Source organism: Equus caballus, chromosome 1 (genome assembly GCF_041296265.1).
Source record: "Equus caballus isolate H_3958 breed thoroughbred chromosome 1, TB-T2T, whole genome shotgun sequence".
NCBI lineage: Eukaryota > Metazoa > Chordata > Mammalia > Perissodactyla > Equidae > Equus > Equus caballus.
The window spans coordinates 129,825,022-129,850,102 of record NC_091684.1 but is presented as its reverse complement, the minus strand read 5'-3'; the positions used below and the strand labels follow the sequence as shown (position 1 = coordinate 129,850,102).

Genomic DNA, 25,081 nt, shown 5'->3' with positions numbered 1-25,081 from the left:
AAGGAAGAGGTAAGTGTAAGGTGGAAACAAGCTTTTATAATCTTAAAGCATCCACTGAATGTAATGAATTAACTTCTAACCTGTGTGTCTAGAATGGTCCTAGCTGTGTTCATTCTTGGGAGAATTAAGAAACAGTCATTTACATCATTTTCTGTGCCTCAGATGAGCAACATTGGAGAATGGCTGATCTAGAGTCTTAAAATAGCTTTTTATAGTTCAGTGTATAAAGTAGAAGTACTAAAAGGATGTTTTTAAAGCAACAAGATTAAAAAAAAGATAGACTTTATTTTCTGGAGCAGTTTTAGATTCACAGCAAAATTGAGCAGAAAGTATAGAGTGTTCCCATATCCTCCTTGCCTCCTACCCACGCAGCCTCCTTCACTATCAATAGCTTCCACTAGAGTGGTACATTTGTTACAATTGATGAACCTACCTTGACACATCATTAGCACCCAAGGTTCATAGTTTACATTAGGGTTCACTCTTGGTGTTACACATTCTGTGGATTTTGACAAATGTACAGTGATGTGTATCCACCGTTGTAGTATCATACTGCCCTAAAATCCTCTGTGTTCTGTCTATTCATCCCTGCCCTCCCCCCCCAACCCTGGCCGGCAACTACTGATCTTTTTATTGTCTGCATAGCTTTGCCTTTCCATCATGTCATTTGGGAGAACCATACAGTATGTAGCCTTTTCAGACTATCTTTTCACTTAGTAATATGCATTTAAGTTTCCTCCATGCCTTTTCATGGCCTGATAGCTCTTTTTTAAATTTTTTTTAGCACTGAATAATATTCCATTTGCTGAAAGTACCACAGTTTATTCATTCATCTGCTGAAGGACACTTTGGTTGCTACTAAGTTTTGGCAATTATGAATAAAGGTGCTGTAGACATCTGTGGGCAGGTTTTTGTGTGGACATAAACTCATAAAATGAGTTTTCAACTTATTTGGGTAAATGTTAAGGAGCACGACTGCTGGATCGTATGGCAAGAGATATTTAATTTTGTGAGAAAGTGCCAAACTGTCTTCCAAAGTGGCTATATCATTTTGAATTTCCACCAGAGTTTCTACTGCTCCACATCCTCACCAACATTTGGTGTTGTCAGTGTTTTGGATTTTCACCATTCTAATAGGTGTGTAGTGGTATCTCATTCTTGTTTTAATTTGCAGTTCCCTAATGACATATGATATTTAGCATCTTTACATGTGTTTATTTACCATCTATATATCTTCTTTAGTGAGGTATCTGTTCAGATCTTTAGCCCATTTCTAAATCAATTCGTTCATTTCTTTTTCTTTTTCTTTTTCTTTTTTTTTTGAGGAAGACCAGCCCTGAGCTGACATTTGCCACCAATCTGCCTCTTTTTGCTGAGGAAGGCTGGCCCAGAGTTAACATCCGTGCCCATCCTCTTCCACTTTATATGTGGGTCGCCTGCCACAGCATGGCTTGCCAAGCAATGCCATGTCCACACCCGGGATCTGAACCAGCGATCCCTGCGCTGCCAAAGCAGAACGTGCACACTTAACTGCTGTGCCACCAGGCCGGGCCCAATTTGTTCACTTCTTGTTGTTGAGTTTTAAGAGTTCTTTGCATATTTCAGGTAACAGTCCTTTATCAGAAAGATGTTTTTTGCAAATATTTTCTCCCAGTCTGTTGCTTGTCATCTCATTCTTTTGATGAAGAGGTTTTTAAAGAGAATGCTCAGTTTATTTACTGGATGTATACTCTGTGCTAGACACTGAAGTAGAGGCTAGGGTTATAGTGGTAAGAAAATCAGATATGGCCCCTGTAATCAAAATCAAGTGGGGAAGACAAGTTAATCAGGTGAATATAGTCAAGTGTGGATAAGTGCTATAATAAAGGCAAGGTAAAGCCTGAAAAGTATCTCTTGGTAATTTTGGTGAGAGCAGAAGCCAGAATGCAAGTAGTTGAGGCATGAGTGGGAGATGAGGAATTAGAAAGCTGGAGTGGAAGGTGGAGTAGTGGGTTTTTAATTTTGGGGTCCTTTAAAGTTGGGAGAGCCTCATACTTGTGAAAATGTTGATGGGAGGAAGCCTGGGAAAAGGGAGGGGTTGGAGACATTACTTAGAGGAGATTACAGAAAGAAGTCTGACTAGATTTGAAAGGATGAAGGAGGGGCGCCAGCTTGGTGACACAGCAGTTAACTGGGCACATTCCACTTCGGCAGCCCGGGGTTCGCCGGTTTGGATCCCGGGTGAGGACATGGCACCTCTTGGCACACCATGCTATGGTAGTCGTCCCATGTATAAAGTAGAGTAAGATGGGCATGGATGCGAGCTCAGGGCCAGTCTTCCTCAGCAAAAAGAGGAGGATTGGCAGCAGATGTTAGCGCAGGGCTAATCTTCCTCAGAAAAAGAAAAAGAGAGGATGAAGGGATCAGATCCAGGAGGAAGGACCTGCAGCAACTTCCACTGTGATAGGCAGGGGCAGAAATTTCTGTGTTGGATATCAGGAAGGGAAAGGAGGTTCATTCTGATGGCTTCAGTTTTCATTTTGAAGTAGGAAGTAAGGCTCTCTTCTGAGAGCAGGGAGCAGATTGTGTTGGCAGTTTGAGAAACATCAGAAGGAGATAATTGAAATAGTTGCTATGGAGAGTAAGTGAGTGCCAACAAGGATATCGTAGTAACATTGCCAGGCAGTTTTGAGGGTCCAGATAAAGGTGACGACCAAGAGTTATGGTGGCAGCAGTCTGCGTTAATTAATTTTAATTTAAGTAGCGTTGTTTTGAAGAGACTGAGATTTCTTTCTGGGCAGTTACCTTATTATTTCAATAGTTATTTTTAAATGTTTAAGAATTGGGCTCCTTTTTTCCCCATAAAAAAGAGGGCCCTAAAGTATACCAATGCAGTGGGTCATAAGATAATAAAATGACTTTTGTTTAAAAACCTTTTCAGTAATGGACCTGTACTTTTTGAATCTTTAATGATATTCTATGCCTCTCTGTTACTTAAGATAGGATTTTAGTGTTATAGAATTTTTAGAGCTGGAAGAGGCCTTTGATGTCACCTTTTTTTGTTTCTTTTTGACCAGGGCTGTTTTTTAAAAAATCAGGAGAATATTTGCTAAGTGAAATCTTATAGGAATGACCCATATATACAACAGCTAAAAATGATGGTGCTTTGATGTGAGCTGGTAATTAAAAAACCCAATTTCTGAAATCTGACTACTTGGACTTTTAACATGGCTCTACTTCCTAGCTATGTAGCTTCTAAGCTCCAGTGTCCTCATCTGTAAAGTCAGGGTAATAATAGTACCTACATCATAGAAGTTTTATGAGTTTTAAATAAGGTGTTTTTTCTATATATGCTTAGTACAGTGCTCTGTAAATGTTAGTTTGGTTAATTTGGTTAAAGCAAAGCTATGGGCCGTTCTGGCAGCCCTACCTGCCTGGTTCCTACTTTATCCTTTGTGGTGGTTCATTCCTTAGCTGCCTCCCTGAAAACCTTAGCTTTTTGTGGAGTGTAGTTTGAAAACATCTGATCTAGTTTGTTTCTCTCAAATCACAGATGAAGAAACTGGGCTGTAGGTTGAGGAGTAACATCTTGAAGGTCACAGACCAATTTCTCCTGCTCTAGGCTACACACAGCTATTATTGCTGAATTAAGCCCCATAACTGTTTAGATGATGGAGCTTCTCTTTAGGTAGTGTCTAAGAAATAGAAGGTAGAACGTTGAGTTAGAAGGAAACTTAGTATTAAAAAATGCTTTTATGCTTAGTAAAGATTGATCAGACAGATGGACTGAGTGTGTTCTTACATATTTTCTTTTGTTTACCCTCATAAATCTAACTTTGAACAGTGAACTGTCTTTTGAAAAGAATATACAGTGTCCCTCTGGAAGTTCTAGAAAACTTGATGATTCCTTAGGAGAACTACCTGAATTATCTTATGATAGAACTATAATTTACAGCAAATATGGGCTTTCTGCCACCAAATCTTGGATTTATTCTTCAAATGGTGATGGAAATCTCCTAATTTTTATGGTAAACGATGTGTGAAACATCAGAAATATGATGTCTGATATTTATTGGTAATAAATAGTTTGTTACTGGCAATTCTTGTGAAATGTGATTTAAATCATAAATTGTTCCATTGAGTCCTAATTACAAAGTTCTTTACGAGATATTATGCTCTTCTGGTTAAAAAAGAAAAAGTACCATGTAATTCTTTTTTTTCTTTTTTTTTTTGAGGAAGATTAGCCCTGAGCTAACTACTGCCAATCCTCCTGTTTTTGCTGAGGAAGACTGGTCCTGAGCTAACATCCATGCCCATCTTCCTCCACTTTTTTTTATACGTGGGACGCCTGCCACAGCATGGCTTGCCAAGTGGTGCCATGTCCACACCTGGGATCCGAACTGGTGAACCCTGGGCCTCTGAGAAGGGCACTTGACCGCTGCATCACCAGGCCGGCCCCCACCATGTAATTCTACAGATATATATTTGTGTTAGACTCTGGGGATAAAAAAATGAACAGGTACGGGGCCGGCCTGGTGGCGTAGCGGTTAAGTTCACACATTCTGCTTTGGCGGCCAGGGTTCGCTGGCTTAGATCCCAGGTGTGGACCTATGCATGGCTTGTCAAGCCACGCTGTGGTAGGCGTCCCACATATAAAGTAGAGGAAGATGGGCACAGATGTTAGCTTATGGCCAGTCTTCCTCAGCAAAAAGAGGAGTGGCAGCAGATGTTAGCTCGGGGCTAATCTTCCTCAAAAAAAAAAAAAAGAACAGGTATGGTATTTGTCTTCTAAAAACTTTCATTCCATCCCAAGGATTGTGAATTGTTGTGAATTGCTATAACTTTTTTGGAGAATGGTTTGTGTCAGTCAGTGTTAAAAAGCCTTAAAAGTGTGCCTACCTCTTGATCTAACACTTCTAGGAATTTTTCATTAGAAAAGCATCTTAAGATACGCATTAAGATTTCTAATGTTAATTTAAACCAGCTTGTGTAAGAAGGCAATTTTTTATTGTAAAAAAGAAAAAGATATACAGACAGGTACTTGATTTGACAACAACAAAAGTCTCATTTTCTCCCCTTTCCTTGCTTCAACTAAACAAAAAGGGAGGAAAAAGACAAAAAATGTCATCTATTGATACACAGTGCAGTGATTCCTTCCTCTGGCATGTCCTGCTGTGCTCATCTCTTCCTCTCTTCCTCTTCCCACCCTCAGGTTGGTGTGGCTCAGGAAGCATTTCTACTCCAGGGAGGCTTACGCTAGAGTCTCTGATCCCCGGCTCTGTGATTGAGTTCATCAAGGATAGAGGACGTTTAGAGGGCTGAGGAGAAGGTTAGGGATGAACTGGTAGTGTAGGAGGTAGGTAGGTGTGTAGGTATGTAGAGTAGAGGGGTAGGAGGGTTCCTATCTTCTTGAAGGTTGCACAGAATCTGGCTTAGTCTTCTGTGGAAGCAGAACAGCTAGAGTCGAGTCTGGCGGGCTTCCAGACAGAAAAGTCTTTCTAGGAAAATAAGGGAACTGTCATCTGTTGAGCATCAGTGCAAAGATTTAGCTCTGAGGATGGTCTTCTCTGCATTGTTTATAATAATAAAAAATTGCTGATAACCCAGATGACTGCAGAGACTGGTTAACTGGTATGCTTATATACTATATTAATGAAAAGGTGAAAAATATTAAAATGTAACCATTGATATTTACAATATATACATGAAAACAGGTATTTTGTAAATTTAGTTGTGTAACCAGCATTATGGTTTCCTGTCTGGCTTCCCTTCATTCATACCCTCCTTGTAAATTTCCAGCTCTGGGTAAATTTTATACTATGCTTTCTTCACTCCAACTCCAGGTCTGAAGATTATCGCTGAGTTAAGCCACACAATCGTCATTGCCTCTTTTTCTCATTGCCATTTCCCACAAGGATAGTTCCAGAGTTTTCTTCTTTCCTCATGCCTGTGGTGCCCGTCCTCCTCTTTTCGCATGACAGGAACACCTGAACTTCGTTCCTTTCTTCCTCGTGATTCTCTACTTCATGCTTTGCAGCCTCCAACATTTTGGATCTCTTCATTAACTGAAAAACTGTTCTGACTTATAATTGTGTGTGAACAAGTCTTATTTCCCTTCAAATCTTTGAGCACAGGGTCCATTTTTGTCCATCTATGTGTTCCTGGTGTTTGGAATTCCAGGTGAGCATGAACTATTGGTGATCTCTTGATAATCCACAGTAGATATGAGTGGATATTGGTTGGTTCCAAGATACTGTCTACAAGCTTCTTTTTTGAATTTGGAAGCATATTTGAACAGTTGAAACTTCAGCAAAATTGCTGTGTAGTGTTGTATTTTCAAAGACAGATTTACATTATCTGTTATTTTGGTATTGAATGCATTTTGCCTGGAGCAATAAAATCAACTCTAGTAACTGATTTCAGATCCGTTATTTCTGGATATACTGTACTCTTTAGCAGTATTGCTGCAGGTGAATGTAATTGGTAATAGTTTGATTCTTAGTTTGACGGTTAATATGTTCTAAGGATTTTAAATGTACATATATTTGGCAGTTTCTAATTGAACATAGATTAGTGGGAAGGTTTTTTTTGAAATAATTAAAAATTTTTTCTAACAGTAAAACACTAATTTGCATGTTTCATGTTAGGGAAAAATAGTAATAGAGTGATAGATACAAATAACTCAATTTTTGCTAGTGAACAAATATTTTATAAATACATTTATAGAACTGAGTATTATGTATAGTTTTCTTTAAAGCACATGTGCTTAACAATTAGAGTAAAAAAAACCCTACTTGTGTGACAACATTCTTTTCCCTTTTTTTTCCCCTCTTTTTAGGCCTCATTGCTACGATTTCAGAGTACCCTGGTAATAGCTGAACATGCAAATAATACCCTAGCACCTATTACATTAAATACCATCACTGCAGCCAGACATCTCGGAGGTGAGGTGTCCTGCTTAGTAGCTGGAACCAAATGTGACAAGGTGAGAAATTTTTAAGGTCAGCCATAGCAAATACAATCTCTATCAAGAGACCGGGAACGATGCGACAGAGAATTATACTGAGGACTTTAGCCCAGACTGGGCTCTAATCCTCATTAAATGGCCAATATCACAACCATTACTAAGTGTGAAAAAGGAGCTAAAAGGTTTGCTCACTAAGCATTTTGTCTTTTGAAATGAGCATACTTGATTTAGTTTCACTGGCACCATTATGTGCCATCAGGTACCAAGTAGAATGATAATGTTTGAGTCCCCTTTGAGGGCCAATCCTTTTTTTGTATTGATGAATATACTTGCTAATCACTTGTAATTCCTGAAAGTGGTAAATCTGGACAAAGTGTCATGGGTGTTAATTTTTAATTGGTATGAGAATTCAAATGTAGGTATTATACTTTCCAAACTATAGCTGGAACTAAAAGATGTTCTTTGTTTTTTTTGTTGTTGTTGTTGAGATAAGACAATGATAGCCTTGTAAACTAACCCCCTGGAAAGGTGCTATAATATGGTTTGCAGAGTATTGTACCACTGGGCTGCAGTGTAGTTGAAATTGTACTCCAATTAAGCTTACCCAGCTTCAGCCACCAGTTCCCTCTCAGACCACACGGGAGCTGCTGAGTGTGTGTAGTTGGGGGCTTGGACCTCAGAGGAGGAAGTGTGGAGAGAACATGTTTCTTTGTAGAGGAGTTTACGTATTTTTTATTAAATGTCATTGATGCAGAGCATGTGATAAAATATGCAGGTTCAGAATGCTAGTGTCACTTCTCTCTGATATCTTACATGAAATTGGTATCTTAAGAGAAGGTATTCTAACAGGTTTGGGGTTCAGTTGTGTGAATTTCTTTACCTAAATCCTGCTAACAATTATTGAATCTTATATAGTTGATATTAACCACAATGGATGATGACATGGCTAAGCTATCTTTTTTGATTGCCCTGCTTTCAGATATGTAAGTTCTGGGTTTGAGCACTTATTTTGCTGTGAGTTTAAATAACTATTTTAATATTACTTTAAAAATATTTGAAGTGCTATTTTATTTACACTATTTTGAGAAAAATCAAAACAAGTCATCTTCTCTTCAATTATAATCTCATTATCATGTCATATTCTAATCTTAAAGAAAAATAATCAGTACCTGTATAAAGAGATTCTGTTAATAGCCTAGGCAGATTTCAGTTTTATTCTGTTTTCTTTAGCTGTTTATTGTAAACAGCAAGTGATTCTTCTGTGTAGTGCCTAAAGTTTTTGCTGGTAAAAAAAGATAGTTTTTATAGTACAAGATAGTCTGCCAGTGAATACTTGATTCAACACGGGTTTTTTTGTGCTGCATCCTTTCTTCAGCGAATATTGTTGCAACCTTACAGTCCATTGAGGGGGGCAGAAGGCACAGCCTTTTATGACTACTCATCAGTGAATCAGCGTGAAGGTAAACAAGAAGACAGAAGACCATAATATGATTTTCATGTCTCTGCTAAAGCAGAAACCAGTCATGCTGTAGTTAAAGAGACTTTAAAGGGGGAATTCTAATTGCCTTTTGTATAAAGGAAATCTCAGTGGTCAGAAAGCTTTCCCAGAACACCATCCTGATGCCAAACAGGAAAAATGAGGAGTTAAAATAGAAAATATTTTGCTTCATCATAAATAAATATATGTAGATGGACAGGAACTCAGTGACTGACAATGGACTATTATATAAGATTTTCTCTATGGCCCAGATTCACTAGTTTTGATATTAGCAGAAATTATTGCCAAATAAAGTGCAGTGGCCTGTATACCAGTGTGGTTAGGTCTTATTCTTTACCTCCAGGAAACCCTAAGTCTGGAATGTATTGGCTGTGTTATTAGTTTGTGTGTGTGTGTGAGAGAGAGAGAGAGAGAAAGAGAGAGAGGGAGAGAGAGAGAACCTAGTCATTGCCTTATTTTCACCATTTCTAAAATGATGGCTTACACTTGCATTGAACAAAAGGTAAAGAGCTCAGTTTATAGTTAAATTTGAATAAAGAGCTGTGTTGATTTTAGTTTATTGATTAGTACTTTTCTTTTTTGGGGCAGGAATTTTTGTTTAAGGTCAATTGGTAGCAAGATCAATTGGCATTATATTTTCTTTGTTAAAGAATTTTTTTTTTATTCCTAAGTAGCCCCTTTTCTAATAAGAATGATTTTTGCAAGTGGCCTTTAAGGTTTTATGCTCTGTTGATATTTATAGTGGGTGGCTTTATTTGTGTCTTTCTGTTAGGTGGATAATTAAAAAGTCTCTTAATCGTAGGTGGCACAAGATCTCTGCAAAGTAGCTGGTGTAGCAAAAGTTCTGGTGGCTCAACATGATGCATACAAAGGCCTCCTTCCAGGTAAGGTTTTCCAGTGGAAAAAATGTAATGTCTAAATTACGCTTGAATATATGAATATGAAAATATTATGAAATGTGTTTATCAAATGTGTTTAATTCCCAGAGGAACTGACACCATTGATTTTGGCAACTCAGAAGCAGTTCAGTTACACACACATCTGTGCTGGAGCATCTGCTTTTGGAAAGGTAAGAAGATTGAGAATATGGCATCTGATGTCACTACTCAGAAGGGGTCGATTTCATTGTGCTGACAATGTACAACAGTCTTTGTTTAGATAGCTAATCATGGCTTTCTGAATGAATGTTGTAATTTTGCTAAAATTTATTCTTTCGAGATTTTATTGTAATTTTTGTTTAAAATGCTATCCCCATGTTTTGAAATTTTGTCACAGAGACAACTCTGTTCTTTAAAAATTTTGTCGTAATTTATTAGAATGCCTCTTTCCAATTTTCAAATTTTGTTGGAGAAAACTCTATTTAGGCTATTTAAAAAATTATTTTTCTTTAAAAACAATGTTGTACTGTCTCTGTGTGTGAATGTCATTTGTATTAGAAACCCATCTTAAGTGGTAGGTTGTTTGTGTGGCTGATGGATATTTATCAAGGCCAAATCCTGTCTACTTGAGGGGTTTGGGCAGGGCTGTGTGGTGGTTGAAAACATTGTTAGGGTAAAGCAAGCTGTAATCTGATCCTGTGCATTGTGATATGTCTGAAGAAAGAATGTGCTATCAGATGGGTAGTGGTCTGCATGAAGTTTTTTAAAAAGGGAGGAGAGGGAGGTAGGGGGAGCCCAAGAGAAGGAATTTGTCACTGGGTCTTGCTCTCTCTGTGGCCATGGGTATCGTCTTAGCTCCCTTTTCTTGTATCCCATTCTTAATAAGCTACAGTTTTTAGTTTTTATTTTTGCTTTTAAAGATTATAAATCAAGTTGTACAAAAATACATTCTTCTTATAAAGGATGCATACAGTACAGCAGTTTGCACAGCAAGGTATCAGAGTCTCCTTTCTTATTCCCAACTCTCTCTTCCATCTTCAGAAGTACAGATGTTAACAATTTTACATTCTTTTAGGCCTCTTTCTGTGTTGATTTTCAGATTGTAATATACACACAATTTTTTTTCTTTTAACTCTAAAATGGGATGATATTTTATGAATTGTTTAGCAACTAGTGGTTTTTACTTAAGAGTATGTCTGGAAAATATTTGCTCATAATATGTCTGTCTCCTTTTTCTTATAACTGCATAATAATCTGTATTTAGCCAAGGATGGACAGTTAGGTTGTTTCTAATTTTTTTGTATTTATGAACTTTGCTGCAAGGAAATGTCCCTGTATGTACCTCTTTGTATACATATGCTGGTATTTATTTAAAATGGCGTCCAGGAAGTGAAATAGCTGGGTAAAGATTATGTGTTTTAAAATTTTGATATATATTGCTAAGCTACTCTTAAAAGAATGCCTCAGGGGCAATCCCCTGGGTTTAATGGTTGAGTTCAGTGTGTTCTGCTTTGGTGGCCTGGGTTCACAGCTTCAGGGCATGAGTGGGAATCTATACCACTCGTCAGCCATGCTGTGGCAGTGACCCACATACAAAATAGAGGAAGACTGGCAAAGATGTTAGCTCAGGGCTAATCTTCCTCAAGCAAAAAGAGAGGAAAATTGGCAACAGATGTCAGTTCAGGGTGACTCTTCCTTGGCCAAAGAAAAAAAAAGAGGGATGCCTCAGTTTATACTCCATCAGTGCATATGAGAATAGCTTGCCAATACTTTGTATTCTACATTTTAACATTTTTTCCCCTTATCTGATGGGTGAAGACTATATCTTTTTAAGTTTTGTATTTCTGTAATTGATATTGAGATCAAATATCTTTTCATATAATTATTGGTTATTTTTATTTCTTCTTTGAATTGTCTTAATTTGACTTTTTTCCCCTTTACATTTGCAGTTCTGTTATGATTGACTTTTAAATATGAGTTTGGGGAGTAAGATATAAGCTGTTTCATCAAATAACCATGTTGAGTGACATTAACAGTGAGTTCCCAATACATTGATCTCTCTTTTTTTTTTTTTTAAAGTATACTTTTTGGTGAGGAAGATTGGCACCGAGCTAACATCTGGTGTCAATCTTCCTCTTTTTTTTCCCTCCGCAAAGCTCCAGCACATACTTGCATATCCTAGTTGTAAGTCATTCTTGTTCTTTTATGTGGGATGCCGCCACAGCATGGCTTAATGAGTGGTGTGTAGGCACATGCTCAGGATCCGAACTGGTGAACCCTGGGCTGCTGACATGGAGTGTGCAGACTTAACCACTTGGCCACAGGGCCATCCCCTGATCCCTTTTCTTGCAAAATGTGTGTTTGTGAATATTTATCTGTGGTACAGTATTGCTTCTAGACATGAATCACCGCAAACTGTGTAGGGACCTTGCACAGTCCCTAAACACGTAAATCATTCTAGTTTGTTTTTAACTTCTAGAAGTATCAATTTGAACTCATTAAAATTTTTCTTTGAAAGTTAGTAGAATTCCTAGGCAATAACAGAATTTTCAGTGTACAATGTAAATACTGAGTTTAATGAACAATTGTTCTTTTTTTTAGGTTGTCACATTGCAGACTATCATAACTTTTTCAGTTTTTATATGAGGTTCAGTAATTGACAAGTAAGATGGTTCCACAGACATATATGACCTTGGGCTATCATTTACCTTCCTGTAGTCTGTTTTTCTTACATGAAATGGTGCAGTTTGAACAAGCGTTTTAAGATCTATCAACTAGAGAAGTTAAAAAATGGAGTGGGTTTCCTCTACAATAGGTTTTCTTTTCCCTGGAGATGATTAACTCAGAGGCTTGGCATCCAACTACTGTATTTTGGCATGTTAGAGGTGAGCACTGAAATAAAAAATTTCCTCTCTGAGAGTTTTGATCCTGTTTTGTGTGATTTACACAATTTCATGCATCTTGAGTTCCTGTGATGGCAGTTCACCTAAAAGATTGTTAAACCAAGGAAGGGTGTTTGTTGTATCTAATTAGCTGGATTTTAATACTCTGGACTTAATTACTATGTTGTGACATATTGGAGTTTTGAGGACAAGGGTCACATAATAGTAGCTGGTGCTGCAGCCTCTGAAAAGAACACTCTGGCAGTTATTGCCTCTCCTTCCCTGAAACCAGGTGGTCAAGCCTGTTGGATAACATAGAGATAGATCTTTTACCATCCACCCTCTCAGGACATTTAGATGGAAGATCAGACCTGGAAAAACATGCCTTTAAGTACCGTGGTAAATTTACTTTCAAGAATTCCCCAGAGAAGCCATCTGGTCCTGAACCTTTATTTTTTGGGAGAGTTTCGATTATTGTTTGATTACTTGTGATTGGTCTATTCAGATTCTCTGTTTCTTCTTGATTCAGTTTTGGGACATTGTATGAGTCTAAAAATTTATCCAATTCTTCTAGGTTATCCAATTTGTTGGCATATAGCTTTTCATAGTATTCTCTTATAATCCTGTGTATTTCTGTGGTATTCATTGTAATTTCTCCTCTTTCATTTCTAGTTTTATTTGGGCCTTCTCTCTTTTTACTTAGTAGGTCTCGGTAAGGGTTTGTCAATTTTGTTTATCTTCTCAAAGAACCAACTTTTAATTTCCTTGATTTTTTCTATTGTTTTTTTTTAGTCCCTATTTCATTTATTTCTGCTCTAATTTTTATTAGTTTCCTCCTCCTGCTGACTTTGGGCTTCATTTGTTCTTCTTTTTCTAGTTCTGTTAGATATAGTTTAAGATTACTTATTTGAAATTTTCCTTGTTTGTTAAGGTGGGCCTATATCGCGATAAATTTCCTTCTTAGCACCACTTCTGCTGCATCTCATAAGAGTTGGTATGTTGTATTTTCATTTGTCTCCAGGTGTTCTTTGATTTCTTCATTGACCCAATAGTTGTTCAGTTAGTTTCATGTTGTGTAGTCTCCACATATTTGTGACTTTACCAGCTTTTTTCTTTTAGTTGATTTCTAGTTTCATAACTTGTGGTCAGAAAAGATGCTTGATATGATTTGAATCTTCTTAAATTTATTGAGGCTTGCCTTGTTTCCCAACGTATGGTCCATCTTTGAGAATGTTCCTTGTGCACTTGAGCAGAATATGCATTCTTCTGTTTTTGGATAGACTGTTTTATATATATCTGTTAAGTCCATCTGGTCTACTGTTTCATTTAAGGCCACTGTTTCCTTGTTGACTTTCTGTCTGGATGATCTATGCATTGGTGTAAGTGGGATGTTGAGGTCTCCTACTATTGTTGTATTGCTGTCAATTTCTCCCTTTAGCTCTATTAATAGTTGCTTTATATTCTTTGGTGCTCCTGTGTTAGGTGCATATATATTTGTAAGTGTTATGTTCTCTTGGTGGAATGTCCCTTTTATCATTATATACTGCTCCTCTTTGTCTCTCTTTTTTTTTTTTTGAGGAAGATTAGCCCTGAACTAACATCTGTGCCCATCTTCCTCTACTTTATATGTGGGATGCCTGCCATAGCATGGCTCGACAAGCAGTGCGTAGGTCCGCACTAAGAACCTGAACTGGCAAACCCTGGGCTGCTGAAGCAGAACATGTGAACTTAACTGCTGCACCACTGGGCTGGCCCCTCTCATTGTCTTTTTTTATGTCAAAGTCTGCTTTGTCTGATAAATATAAGCATGACAACACCTGCTTTCTTTTGCTTGTCATTTGCCCTGGAGTATCATCCCTTCACTCTGAGCTTTTGTCTGTATTTAGAGCTTAGATGTGTTTCCTGGAGGCAGCATATTGTTGGATCTTGTTTTTTAATCCACCCAGCCACTCTGTGTAATTTGGTTGGAGAATTCAATCCGTTTACATTTAGAGTGATTACTGATTTACGAGGGCTTAATACTGCCATTTTATCTCTTGTTTTCCGGTTGTTCTGTGTTCCCCTTGTTTCTCTTCCCTAATATTTCTGACTGCCATTTCAGTTTGGTGGTTTTCTGTGATGGTTTTCTCTTTATTTATGATTTGTGTCTGTGTTCTGATTTTTTGTTTAGTGGTTAACATGAGGTTTGTATAAAAAATGTCATGGGTGAAATAGTCCATTTTCTGATAGCCTCCTATGTTCTGTAGCCTAAGCAGGTTCCATCCCTTTCCTCTTCCATTTCTGAGTTAATGTTGTCACAAATTATTATTTTTTGTGTTGTGAAATTGAACTGTTTATGGTTATTTTTGATGCTTTTTTCCTTTCATCATAATTGTTTGCTAACCTGTTAGATAGAGAGCTGCAATTTTCTGATTTTTGTCTACCTATGTATCTCCTTGCTCAGAGCTTTGTAAACCTTTGCCTTTTTGTTTCAGGTAAGAGGGCTTACTTCATCATTTCTTGTAAGGGGGATCTAGTGTCAAGGAACTCCCTCAGCTTTAGTTTATCTGGGAAAACTTTTATTTCTCCATGATACCTGAAGGATAGTTCCACTGGATAGAATATTCTTGGCTGAAAGTTTTTGTCTTTCAGTATTTAAATATATCATTCCATTCTCTCCTAGCCTGTAATATTTTTGCTGAGAAATCTGCTGAAAGCCTGATAGCAGTTCCTTTGTAGGTTATTTTCTTCTGTCTTGCCCTTAATATTTTTTCTTCATCATTGACTTTTGCCAGTTTTAATATTATATGCCTTGGAGAAGGTCTTTTTTGCATCGATGTAATTAGGAGTTCTATTGGTTTCATGTATTTGTAAGTCCAGTTCCTTCCCCAGTTTTGGAAAGCTCTCACCTGTTATTTTTTTGAACAAGCTGTCTACTCCTTTCTCCCCCACTTCTCCCTCTGGAGTACCTACAATCCTTATGTTGCTTCTCCTAAGCAATTGAGTCAGATATTTCTTGAAGAATTTTTTCCCTTTTTAAAAATCTTAGTTCTTTCTCCTCTACCTGAAGCATTTCTATCCTGTCATTCACTAATTCTGTCCTCCATAATGTCAGCTGTATTTTTTATGGCTTCTAGTTTATTTTTTATCTCACTAATTGTGTTCTTCATATCCAGAGTTTCTGTATAGTTTTTTTTAAGGGCTTCAGTCACTTTGGTGAAGTATTTCTTCTGCTCGTTAATTTTATTCCTGAGATCATTGAATTGTCTGAGTTTTCTTGTAACTCATTGAGTTTCTTTATGACAACTATTTTAAATTCTCTGTCATTGAGATTGTAAATTTCTGTGACTTCAGGATTGGTTTCTAGAGACTTGTCATTTTCCTTCTGCCCTGAAGTGTTACTGTAGTTCTTCATGGTGTTTTGGTTTTTTTTCCTTCTTCTTCTCCCCAAAGCCCCCTAGTACATAGTTGTATATTCTAGTTGTAGGTCCTTCTAGTTCTACTATGTGGGATGCTGCGTCAGCCTGGCTTGATGAATGGTGCTAGATCCGCACCCAGGAACCAAACCAGTGAAACCCTGGGCTGCTGAAGCAAAGCGCGCAAACTTAACCACTTGGCTATGGGGCTGGCCCCCATCATGGTGTTTGATGAATTGATCCTTTGCCTCTGCATTTGTGGTAGCATCAGGTCGCAGATTCCACCTGCACTGCTGGGGTGGAACAGGAGCTTTGTTTCTGATGCTGCCCCATCTGCTGGAAGTTGTGTGGTTAGGGCTGCTCTGTGCTTGGGTGGGCTCTTGGTGGGTCACTCTAGTGTTGGTAGGGCCTCTGTGCTCAGTGGTTGGGTTGCACAAGCATGGACCTGCACTGCGCCCATGGGTGGTTTAGCTGAGCTGCTGTGTTTGGTGGGTGGGGCACCTTCACAAGGGCTGAGCTGCTGCTGCTGGGGGGAGCATTCCCATGGGCAGGGCCACCATGGCACAGTGGGTGCTCCTGCAGGTGTGGCTACCACTCCAAAAGTGTTCATGCCCCCAGACTCAGCTGTTCCCACCTCCTCTTACAGTGTTGCCGGGCTGCTGTGTGAGGCTCTGTGACCTTGCTTACTGCTGCTGGGAAGAGGGAGGGGTGTGCTCACCTGATTCCACTGCTTTCTGGGGATCCAGTCCACTCACTTTCAGATGTACGGCTGTGTGGATCTCTCAGGCGTCCTGTTGTGCTGTGTAGGGAATCTTCTGTTGGTTAATGAATGTCTGTTTTGTTGTAACTTAGAGGGGAGAGGCAAAGGGAATAGCTCACTCCACCATGATGCTGACATCACCCAGACCAAACCCTTTATTTTCTACGAGATCTTAATTTTTTCTAAACTATGGAACTTTTAAGTAGCTTTTCTATCATGGTTGAAAGAGCATTTCTATATATATGTAGGTAGCAAACTGAAAATTAGAAAATCTTTCCTGTTGGAGATATGACAGGAGGAAATTGATTTAGGCTGTCAACACTTGTTAGCATCAATTTATATAGACCACTTGTTAGATAAGGGGTAAGGACATAAGATAAATAGAAGACACAAAATCTCTGCCCTCAGGGTGCTTATAAATTTAGTTGAAGGTCATATAGTATGTATATTAAAAATTATTTCTAAACAAAATACATGCTAGGGCCAATTAGATATTGTACATTCATGTAAGAGGATGCAGAATAAAGGACTAATTAGAGGATAATCCTGGGAGAATTCTTAGAGAACAGAGAGGGTTTGGGGATAGAATGAGGGGAGGAACGTGGATACTGTTATAGTGAAAGTTTACCTGCCAGAAGTGGTATCATTTATCAAGTTCAAGAGATGCCGTCTATTTGTATGATAAAAGCAACACTTCACTTTTTTTATTCCACTTAGATAATGTCATCATCTGAGAGACCTTTGAGTCTAGAAAGTATGGAAATTCAGTCTTCACTAACTGACACTCTCTGTTTAAGAGCTCTGGAGTCATAGAATTTTAGTCTAGAGGTATAGGGATTCTCTTCTTTTCATCGTGAGGTGAGGTAACTGAAACCTGGAAATATTGTGAGATCCCTGCTAGAGAGAGCAAAGTTATCACATGTATCTATTCCAGAGATGTTACATGCATATATGAGGAGAAGTGTATACATTAATTTTTGTTGCTCTTTTTATACATACTATACATGCTGTGCTTCACCTTTGTCATATGTATTTTTTTTTTTTGGTGAGAAAGGTTGGCCCTGAGCTAACATCTGTTGCCAATATTCCTTTTTTTGCTTGAGGAAGATTGTCACTGAGCTAACATCTGTGCCAGTCTTCCTCTACCTTATGTGGGATGCTGCCATAGCATGGCCTGATGAGCAGTGCTAGGTCCGTGCCAGGGATGCAAACCTGTGAACCCTGGGCCACTGAAGTGTAGCATGCAAACTTAACCAAACTATGCCACCGGGCCAGCTCCTTTTTCATTGTTTTTTATGATTATATAGGATTCCATTATATGGATAAACTATAATTTATAAACCTATCCCCTGTTGATGGACATTTAGGTTAGCTTTGATCTTTTTTTATGCTATCGATTTTTTAAAAGGTGAAAATGTCTTTGAAATTTTTCTTTCATACACTTTAAGTAAATATGTACAAGTATATTCTTTTTCAGTATTTGAGAATTTTACTGCTCTTCTGAGTATTTTTTTATCTCTTCTTATCTAAATTCAGTAATCTGTAACTGTCACACTCTGAAGTGATGTTTGTTAAAGCAAATATCATATCTCATAATTCAACATACTGAATGAAGGTGGTTTATTACTATAAAACTCATAAAACTCTTAATGTAGTTAAAGTAATGGTTGGCTCTTACTTAGTCTTAAAGGCTGTCCAAAAAGTTGTACTTAAAGTTGCAGTATGTCTAAAGATGCATGTAAAGTATATTTGAATTAAAATTTCTACAGAATATGCATTTAGAGAATGTTATTGCTGATAGTTTATAGCCATGCATTAGCACGTATGTGTGTAACTCACTGTTTATTTTACTTTTAGAACCTTTTGCCCAGAATAGCAGCCAAACTTGATGTAGCCCCAATTTCTGACATCACTGTGATCAAGTCACCCGACACATTTGTAAGAACTATTTATGCAGGTGAGTACACAAGGAAAATAATTAATAAACATGTTAAATTTTTATAAATTTTAAAAGCAGAAATTAATCTTGAAGATAGGATTTTCTGTCTGTCTTTATTTCTTTTTTTGTTTGAGGAAGATTAGCCCTGAGCTAACATCTGCTGCTAATCCTCCTCTTTTTGTTGAGGAAGACTGGCCCTGAGATAACATCTGTGCCCATCTTCCTCTACTTTGTATATGGACGCCTGCCACAGCATGGCTTGACAAGCAGTGCATAGGTCCACACCTGGGATCTGAACTGGTGAGCCCCAGGCCGCCGAAGCAGAATGTGCGAACTTAATCACCACGCCACCAGGCCAGCCCCTTGAAGATAGGATTTTGAAACAAGTCATACACTTGCTGTAAATGGTCTATCTTAAAGGTTTCTGAGAAAAATCTTAGAGTTGCTACTAGACCATGCCATGACATTCTCTCTGATAGATTCAAAGCACAGTTCTTTCCTTCTTGTCATTCAGTTTACAGAATGAGATTTTTCCAGTGATCAATAAAAATTAGATTCACTATTCAATATATTTTGTAAGTGGCACCTGGAAAAGCAGACTTTCTATTTTTATTTTAATTTTTAAAATTTTTCAAATTTTATTGAAGTCATAATAGTTTATAACATTGTGAAATTTTAGTTGTACATTATTATTTGTCAGTCACCATATACTCATCCGCCAACCCCCTTGCCCTCTGGTAACCACTGATCTGTTCTCTTTGTCCATGTGTTTGTTTATCTTCCACATATGAGTGAAATCATGTGGTGTTTGTCTTTCTCTGTCTGGCTTATTTTGTTTAACATAATACCCTCAAAGTCTACCCCTGTTGTTGCAAATGGGATGACTTTTTCTTTTTTATGGCTGAGTAGTATTCCATTATATATATACACCATGTCTTCTTTATCCACTCATTGGTTGATGGGCACTTGGGTTGGTTCCACATCTTGGCTATTGTGAATAATGCTGCAGTGAACATAGGGATGCATAAGTCTCTTTGAATTGTTGATTTCAAGTTTTTTGGATAAATACCCAGTAGTTGGGTAGCTGGATTGTATGGTATTTCATTTTTAATTTTTTGAGAAATCTCCATACTGTTTTCCGTAGTGGCGGCACTATGTTTGCATTTCCACCAGCAGTGGATGAGGGTTCCTTTTTCTCCTCCACATCCTCTCCAGCATTTGTTGTTTTTTGTCTCGGTAATTATAGACATTCTAACAGGTGTAAGGTGATATCTCATTGTAGTTTTGATTTGTATTTCCCTGATGATTAGTAATGTTGAACATCTTTTCATGTGCCTGTTGGCCATCTATATGTCTTCTTTGGAGAAATGTCGGTTCATATCGTCTGCCCATTTTTTGATCAGGTTGTGTTTTTGTTGTTGTTTTATGAGTTCTTTATATATTGTGGTTATTAACTCCTTGTTGTATATATTATTTGCAATGTTTTCTCCCAGTTGGTGGGTTGTTGCTTTGTTTTGATCCTAGTTTCTTTTGCATTGCAGAAGCTCTTTAGTCTGATTAATTCCCACTTGTTTATTTTTTCTTCTGTTTCCCTTGTCTGAGAGGACATAGTATTTGAAAAGATCCTTTTTAGTTCGATGTCAAAGAGTGTACTGCTAATATTATCTTCCAGGAGTTTTATAGTTTCAGGTCGTATCTTCAAGTCTTTGATCCATTTTGAGTTTATTTTTGTGTATGGTGTGAGATAGTGGTCTACCTTCATTCTTTTGCATGTGGCTGTCCAGTTTTCCCAGCACCATTTACTGAAGAGACTTTCCTTTCTCCATTGTATGTTCTTAGCTCCTTCGTCAAAGATTAGCTGTCCACAGATGTGTGGTTTTACTTCTGGGCTTTCAGTTCTGTTCCATTGATCTGTGTGCCTGTTTTTGTACCAGTACCTTGCTGTATTGATTACCATAGCTTTGTAGTATATTTTGAAGTGAGGCATTGTGATGCCTCCAACTTTGTTCTTTTTTCTCCGTGTAATCAAACTTTTTTTTTAAAACAGTATTCTCAGTCTTCTTTGCTGCTTCCACTCCATTTCCATCTACATTAAGAAATTTATTTCAGTGTCTCTTTAGTTGATTGCTGTTTTGCTAAGCACACTGGTCCCTAGAGAGGCCGGAGGAGGTAGTGAACTCTTTGTTCTTCCTGATTGAAGTTGTGTCCTTCAGTATAAATGGTCAATTCTCAAGTCTTTCATCTTTAGTAGTGTTTGAGGAGAAATAGTTGATCATAGTTTAGGTCACTCTTAATGTGATTGCTAATCCATAAGAAATGTCTCAAATCCTTTTTGAGTCTTGGAATATCATAATTCTTATTCTTTGTGCCCTGTCATGTTTTCACTTACTTTCCTCCCTTAGCATGCATAGTAGCTTCATTCTTATTAAGTTGTTGCAGCTCATATTGTTTAGTTACCGATGGTGTTGTTTTTGGAGAAAGAAGCTTTTATTTATATTCCTTTTTTGGAATAGTGTACCTTATTAGTGTGGCTGCCTATTCCAGTTTCTTGCTTTCAGGCTGGTCAGCACTTGTCCTATTTTTAAAGACATTCGAGGTTATACAGATATCCACTGATATGTTTCTTCATGTTATGGGTACTTTTCCTATAGTCTGTAGAGGTGGTACAACTGGTCCACAGTTACTTCTTCCTTGTCTTTGTGAAGTAAATCCTGAATCTCAAAGAAATACTTGTTTTGTTGCCTTTCCTCTTTTTTAAAAATAAATTGTGTATTTTCTTAAAAGGATCTTTTCAAATACCATGTCTTCTTGGACAAGGGAAACAAAAGAAAAAATAAACAAATGGGACTTCATTAGACTAAAGAGCTTCTGCAAGGCAAAGGAAACCAGGATCAAAATGAAAAAACAACCCAGCAACTGGGGGAAAATATTTGCAAAGCATGTATCTGATAAGGAGTTAATCTCCATAATATATAAAGAGCTCACACAACTGAAGTACAAAAAAAGAAACAACCCAATCAAAAAGTGGGTAGAGGATATGAACAGACATTTTCTACATGATCTACAGATGGCCAATAGGCACATGAAAAGATGCTCCACATCACTAATCATCAGGGAAATGCAAATCAAAACTACACTTAGATATCAGCTTATGGGCATTAGAGTTGCTATAATCACCAAGACAAAAAATAAATGTTGGAGAGGTTGTGGAGAAAAGGGAACCCTGATACGCTGCTGGTGGGAATGCAAACTGGTGCAGCCACTGTGGAAAACAGTGTGGAGGTTTCTCAGAAAATTAAAAATAGAAATACCATATGACCCGGCTATCCTACTACTGGGTGTTTATCTGAAGAACTTGAAGTCAATAATACAAAGAGACTTATGCACCCCTATGTTCATTGCATCATTATTCACAATAGCCAAGACATGGAAGCAACCTAAGTGCCCATCGACTGATGATTTGATAAAGAAGATGTGGTATATGTATACAATGGAATACTACTCATCCATAAAAAAATACAAACTGTCCCATTTGCAGCCATATGGATGGACTGTGAGGGTATTATGTCAAGTGATATAAGCCAGACAGAGAAAGACAAACACCATATGATTTCACTCATTTGTGGAAGATAAACAAACTTATGGACAAAGAGAACCGTTCAGTGGTTACCCGGGGGAGAGGACCCGGGGCTTGGCAGAAGAGTCAAGGGGCACATTTATATGGTGTCTGAAAAATAGTAATGTACAACTGAAATTTCACAATGTTATAAACTATTATGACCACAATAAAAAAAATAATAAATACAAAATAAAGAAATTGTGTATTTCAGGAAATGCTTTATGTACGGTGAAGTGTGACGAGAAAGTGAAGGTATTTACTGTCAGAGGAACATCTTTTGAAGCTGCAGCAACAAGTGGAGGTAGTGCTAGTTTGGAACAGGGTGAGTGTTCAGTTGGAGTTTGTATGTGTTTCTTGTTTTTTAGTTTACAGATTATATTAGGGTTAGAGATGGCCTCTGGTTAAATTTGTAATGCAGAGTATTTGAGAGCTGAATCTCAGTGATACTCCCAAGCTTATACAAAAATAAGAAATATTCATAACTATCTTTTTCCTGTCATTTTTGGTACTAGGATAGTCGCTTTGGTGGAACAAAAGAAGTGGTGGAGAGAGGGTCCATTAAGATTAATCTGTTATATTGATGTTAATATTTTTTACTCTCACTGTTCCTATTATACTTGGGAGATTTGATATAATGGAAGAATGTAGTAATAGCAAATGTATAGAGGGTGCTACACTTTAACATATATAGTATCTTATTTGAACCCCATGGAGAGAGAATTATTCCAGTTTTACAGGTAGACTCAGAGAATTAAGTAATTTCTCAAAAGTCATATAGCTGATGAGGTGAAGTCTGGAATCTAGTCTCTTTAAGTCTTTCCAAAAATCAGAGGAAATGAAGTTAGGAGGACAAAAAATTCACAGTAACTAACTTAAATTTCATGGAATTAATTCTTTGTGTGTTTCTCCTAAAAATTATTATTATTATAGAACTTGAACTCATAGTCATTGTTTTGTGATATGTATGTCAATGTATGCAGCATCAAGTACTTCCCCAGTGGGGATATCAGAATGGCTTGATCAGAAATTAACAAAAAGTGATCGACCAGAGCTGACTGGTGCCAAAGTGGTAGTATCTGGTGGTAAGTGGAATATTAAAATGTATTAATTTAAAAAGATGATGTAAACTTAAAATACTTTGATTTTATTAATAGTTATTTCAGAGACGTACAGATCTTTTTTCAAATGTAAGAAGTATGCAAGTATTATTGGCATTTTACCAATTAGGAAAATGAAATCATGACCTTAATACACAATTTGGGCTTTTTGTTGTAAATCTGTTTCAGTGGCACTAGGGGGAGCATGGTACAAATCATCCCCATAGCTTTGCATCTTGGTATCTTTGTCTTGTTGACTGACTTCCATATTATCTTGAAGAGTATGGTTGGCTTCTGAATCATAGAAAGGACTGGTGGGAATCTCAGGATCATGTTGTATGATCCCCACCCTTTACTTTGAAAGACTTCCAGAGTTGTCTAGGTCTCTATGAATAACTCTTTGAAAGTTTTTTCACATTTAATATCAAAGCTGTTAATATTGCACAAGACTTGCTTCTTTTTTGTATATCATGCTCCTTATTAAAAAAAGCTTTTTATAGCTTGCTGACTTTTTGAAAAAATAATTACTGCTATGATTTAAAAATCTTTCCAGACTAAACATCAGATAAAATAATTAAGTTTCCAAATAGCCTTGTATTACAAGCAACATCGAGAGGAAGTCATTTAATATTTCAGAAAGATATATCTGACTCATTTATTCACTTATTTACTCAAGAAATGTTTGTTGGGTATCTATTCTATGCAAGGCCCATTGTAAAGTGCTGGAGAAACAGAGGAAAAGGCAGGGTATTCTTACTCTTAAGGAATTTAAAGACTAGTGAAATGACTTCCCTTCAAATAATTTCATTCAGTCAGTTAATGAAGTTTTGCTAAATACTGTGGATATAGCCGTGACCAAAATAGCTATGCATCCTGCAGTTAAAGAGTTTTTGTTCTAATGGGGAAGACTGATTTTTAAGACTCATTATACAATTAGTTAACTGGTTAGTTAATTACAGTAGTGTTGAATGCTTTATAGGAGAAGTACAGGAATATAATTGGAGAAGTCAGGAAAGACTTTATAGAGGAGATGGCATGCTTAATATGGCAGATGTGTAATATGAAGATTCACTCTATACAAAATTGCAAAATTTTTATAGAAGCAAGTTTATATTTGCTTAATTTGTTTTTTTTCATCTTTTTTAATGAGGTCGGGGTTTGAAAAGTGGAGAGAACTTTAAGTTGTTATATGACTTGGCGGATCAACTACATGCTGCAGGTAAAGTTATTTTCCTTAGTAGAAAAATGTTCCCTTTTCGTTGAAATATTTTTCTTCATTATTTCAATTATATATAAGTCACTCAAGGCTGCAAATTATTTTGCTTTTTCTAGTTTTCAACTTTTCTGTCTTAAACAGTTTTTCCTAGTCTCCAAGTAAATGGTATAGCATTCAGTGAGAGGGTGTCTTTGTTCTTTTTTATTATTTATGTGATACTCTTACAGTTGCTGAGCCTTAGTAGTCTTTTTCATTTAAAAATAATTTAAATGGTAGCTTTGGTGCCTACTTCAGATTCAGGAATGCTTTTGTTTTTCTCTTTATTGGTGGTCTAATATAAATCTCATACAAATAGAAGTTAACATTTAACATTATTTTAAAATTATAGTTTACAATTTATAGGAAAGATCGAACTTATTAAAGGTCTATCAGTGAGAATGGAATGATGTTTTTTGAAAAATCAGAAAATTAAAAATATTTTAGTTTTTAATTATGCACTATTAAATGAATATATTCTGCTTTTTACAAAAAAGTCTCAATCCTGTCCTCCCCCTTTTAAGAGTTTTGTGTATAACTTTCTAGGTTTTTCCTGTGCTTTTATATTACTATCTGTACCCATGGAAACAGTAATGGTTTTGTCTGAATAAAGGCATGATATTGACTCTTTATAATCAGATGGTTGCATTTCACTGAGGATGTTTATTTCACTCATTGTTTAATTGAACAAATATCTATGGAGTGTCTGCCATATGTAAGACACTATTTTAGGAGCTAGGGAAATAGCAGTGAACAAAATAAGCAAAAAGTCTCTCTGCTCTTGTGGAAGTTAACATTTCTGCTTCGGTGAGATT

At 37.1% G+C, this 25,081-nt stretch overlaps 1 protein-coding gene across 6 annotated transcripts in view; it reads left to right on the top strand.

The window, feature by feature from the left end:
* The window catches only part of ETFA (electron transfer flavoprotein subunit alpha), a 100,976-nt gene that overhangs the window by 5,789 nt on the left and 70,106 nt on the right, over positions 1-25,081 (top strand). For 4 of the 6 annotated variants that reach the window (XM_023652974.2, XM_070233019.1, XM_070233014.1 and 1 more), the window contains exons 2-8: positions 6,818-6,964; positions 9,247-9,328; positions 9,431-9,513; positions 18,217-18,316; positions 22,129-22,239; positions 22,898-22,999; positions 24,165-24,233. In XM_023652974.2, the coding sequence (XP_023508742.1) occupies positions 6,818-6,964; positions 9,247-9,328; positions 9,431-9,513; positions 18,217-18,316; positions 22,129-22,239; positions 22,898-22,999; positions 24,165-24,233 (694 nt within the window). The remainder of the gene's footprint in view (positions 1-6,817; positions 6,965-9,246; positions 9,329-9,430; positions 9,514-18,216; positions 18,317-22,128; positions 22,240-22,897; positions 23,000-24,164; positions 24,234-25,081) is intronic. The other 2 variants (XM_070233032.1, XM_070233027.1) reach the window with 1 other exon arrangement.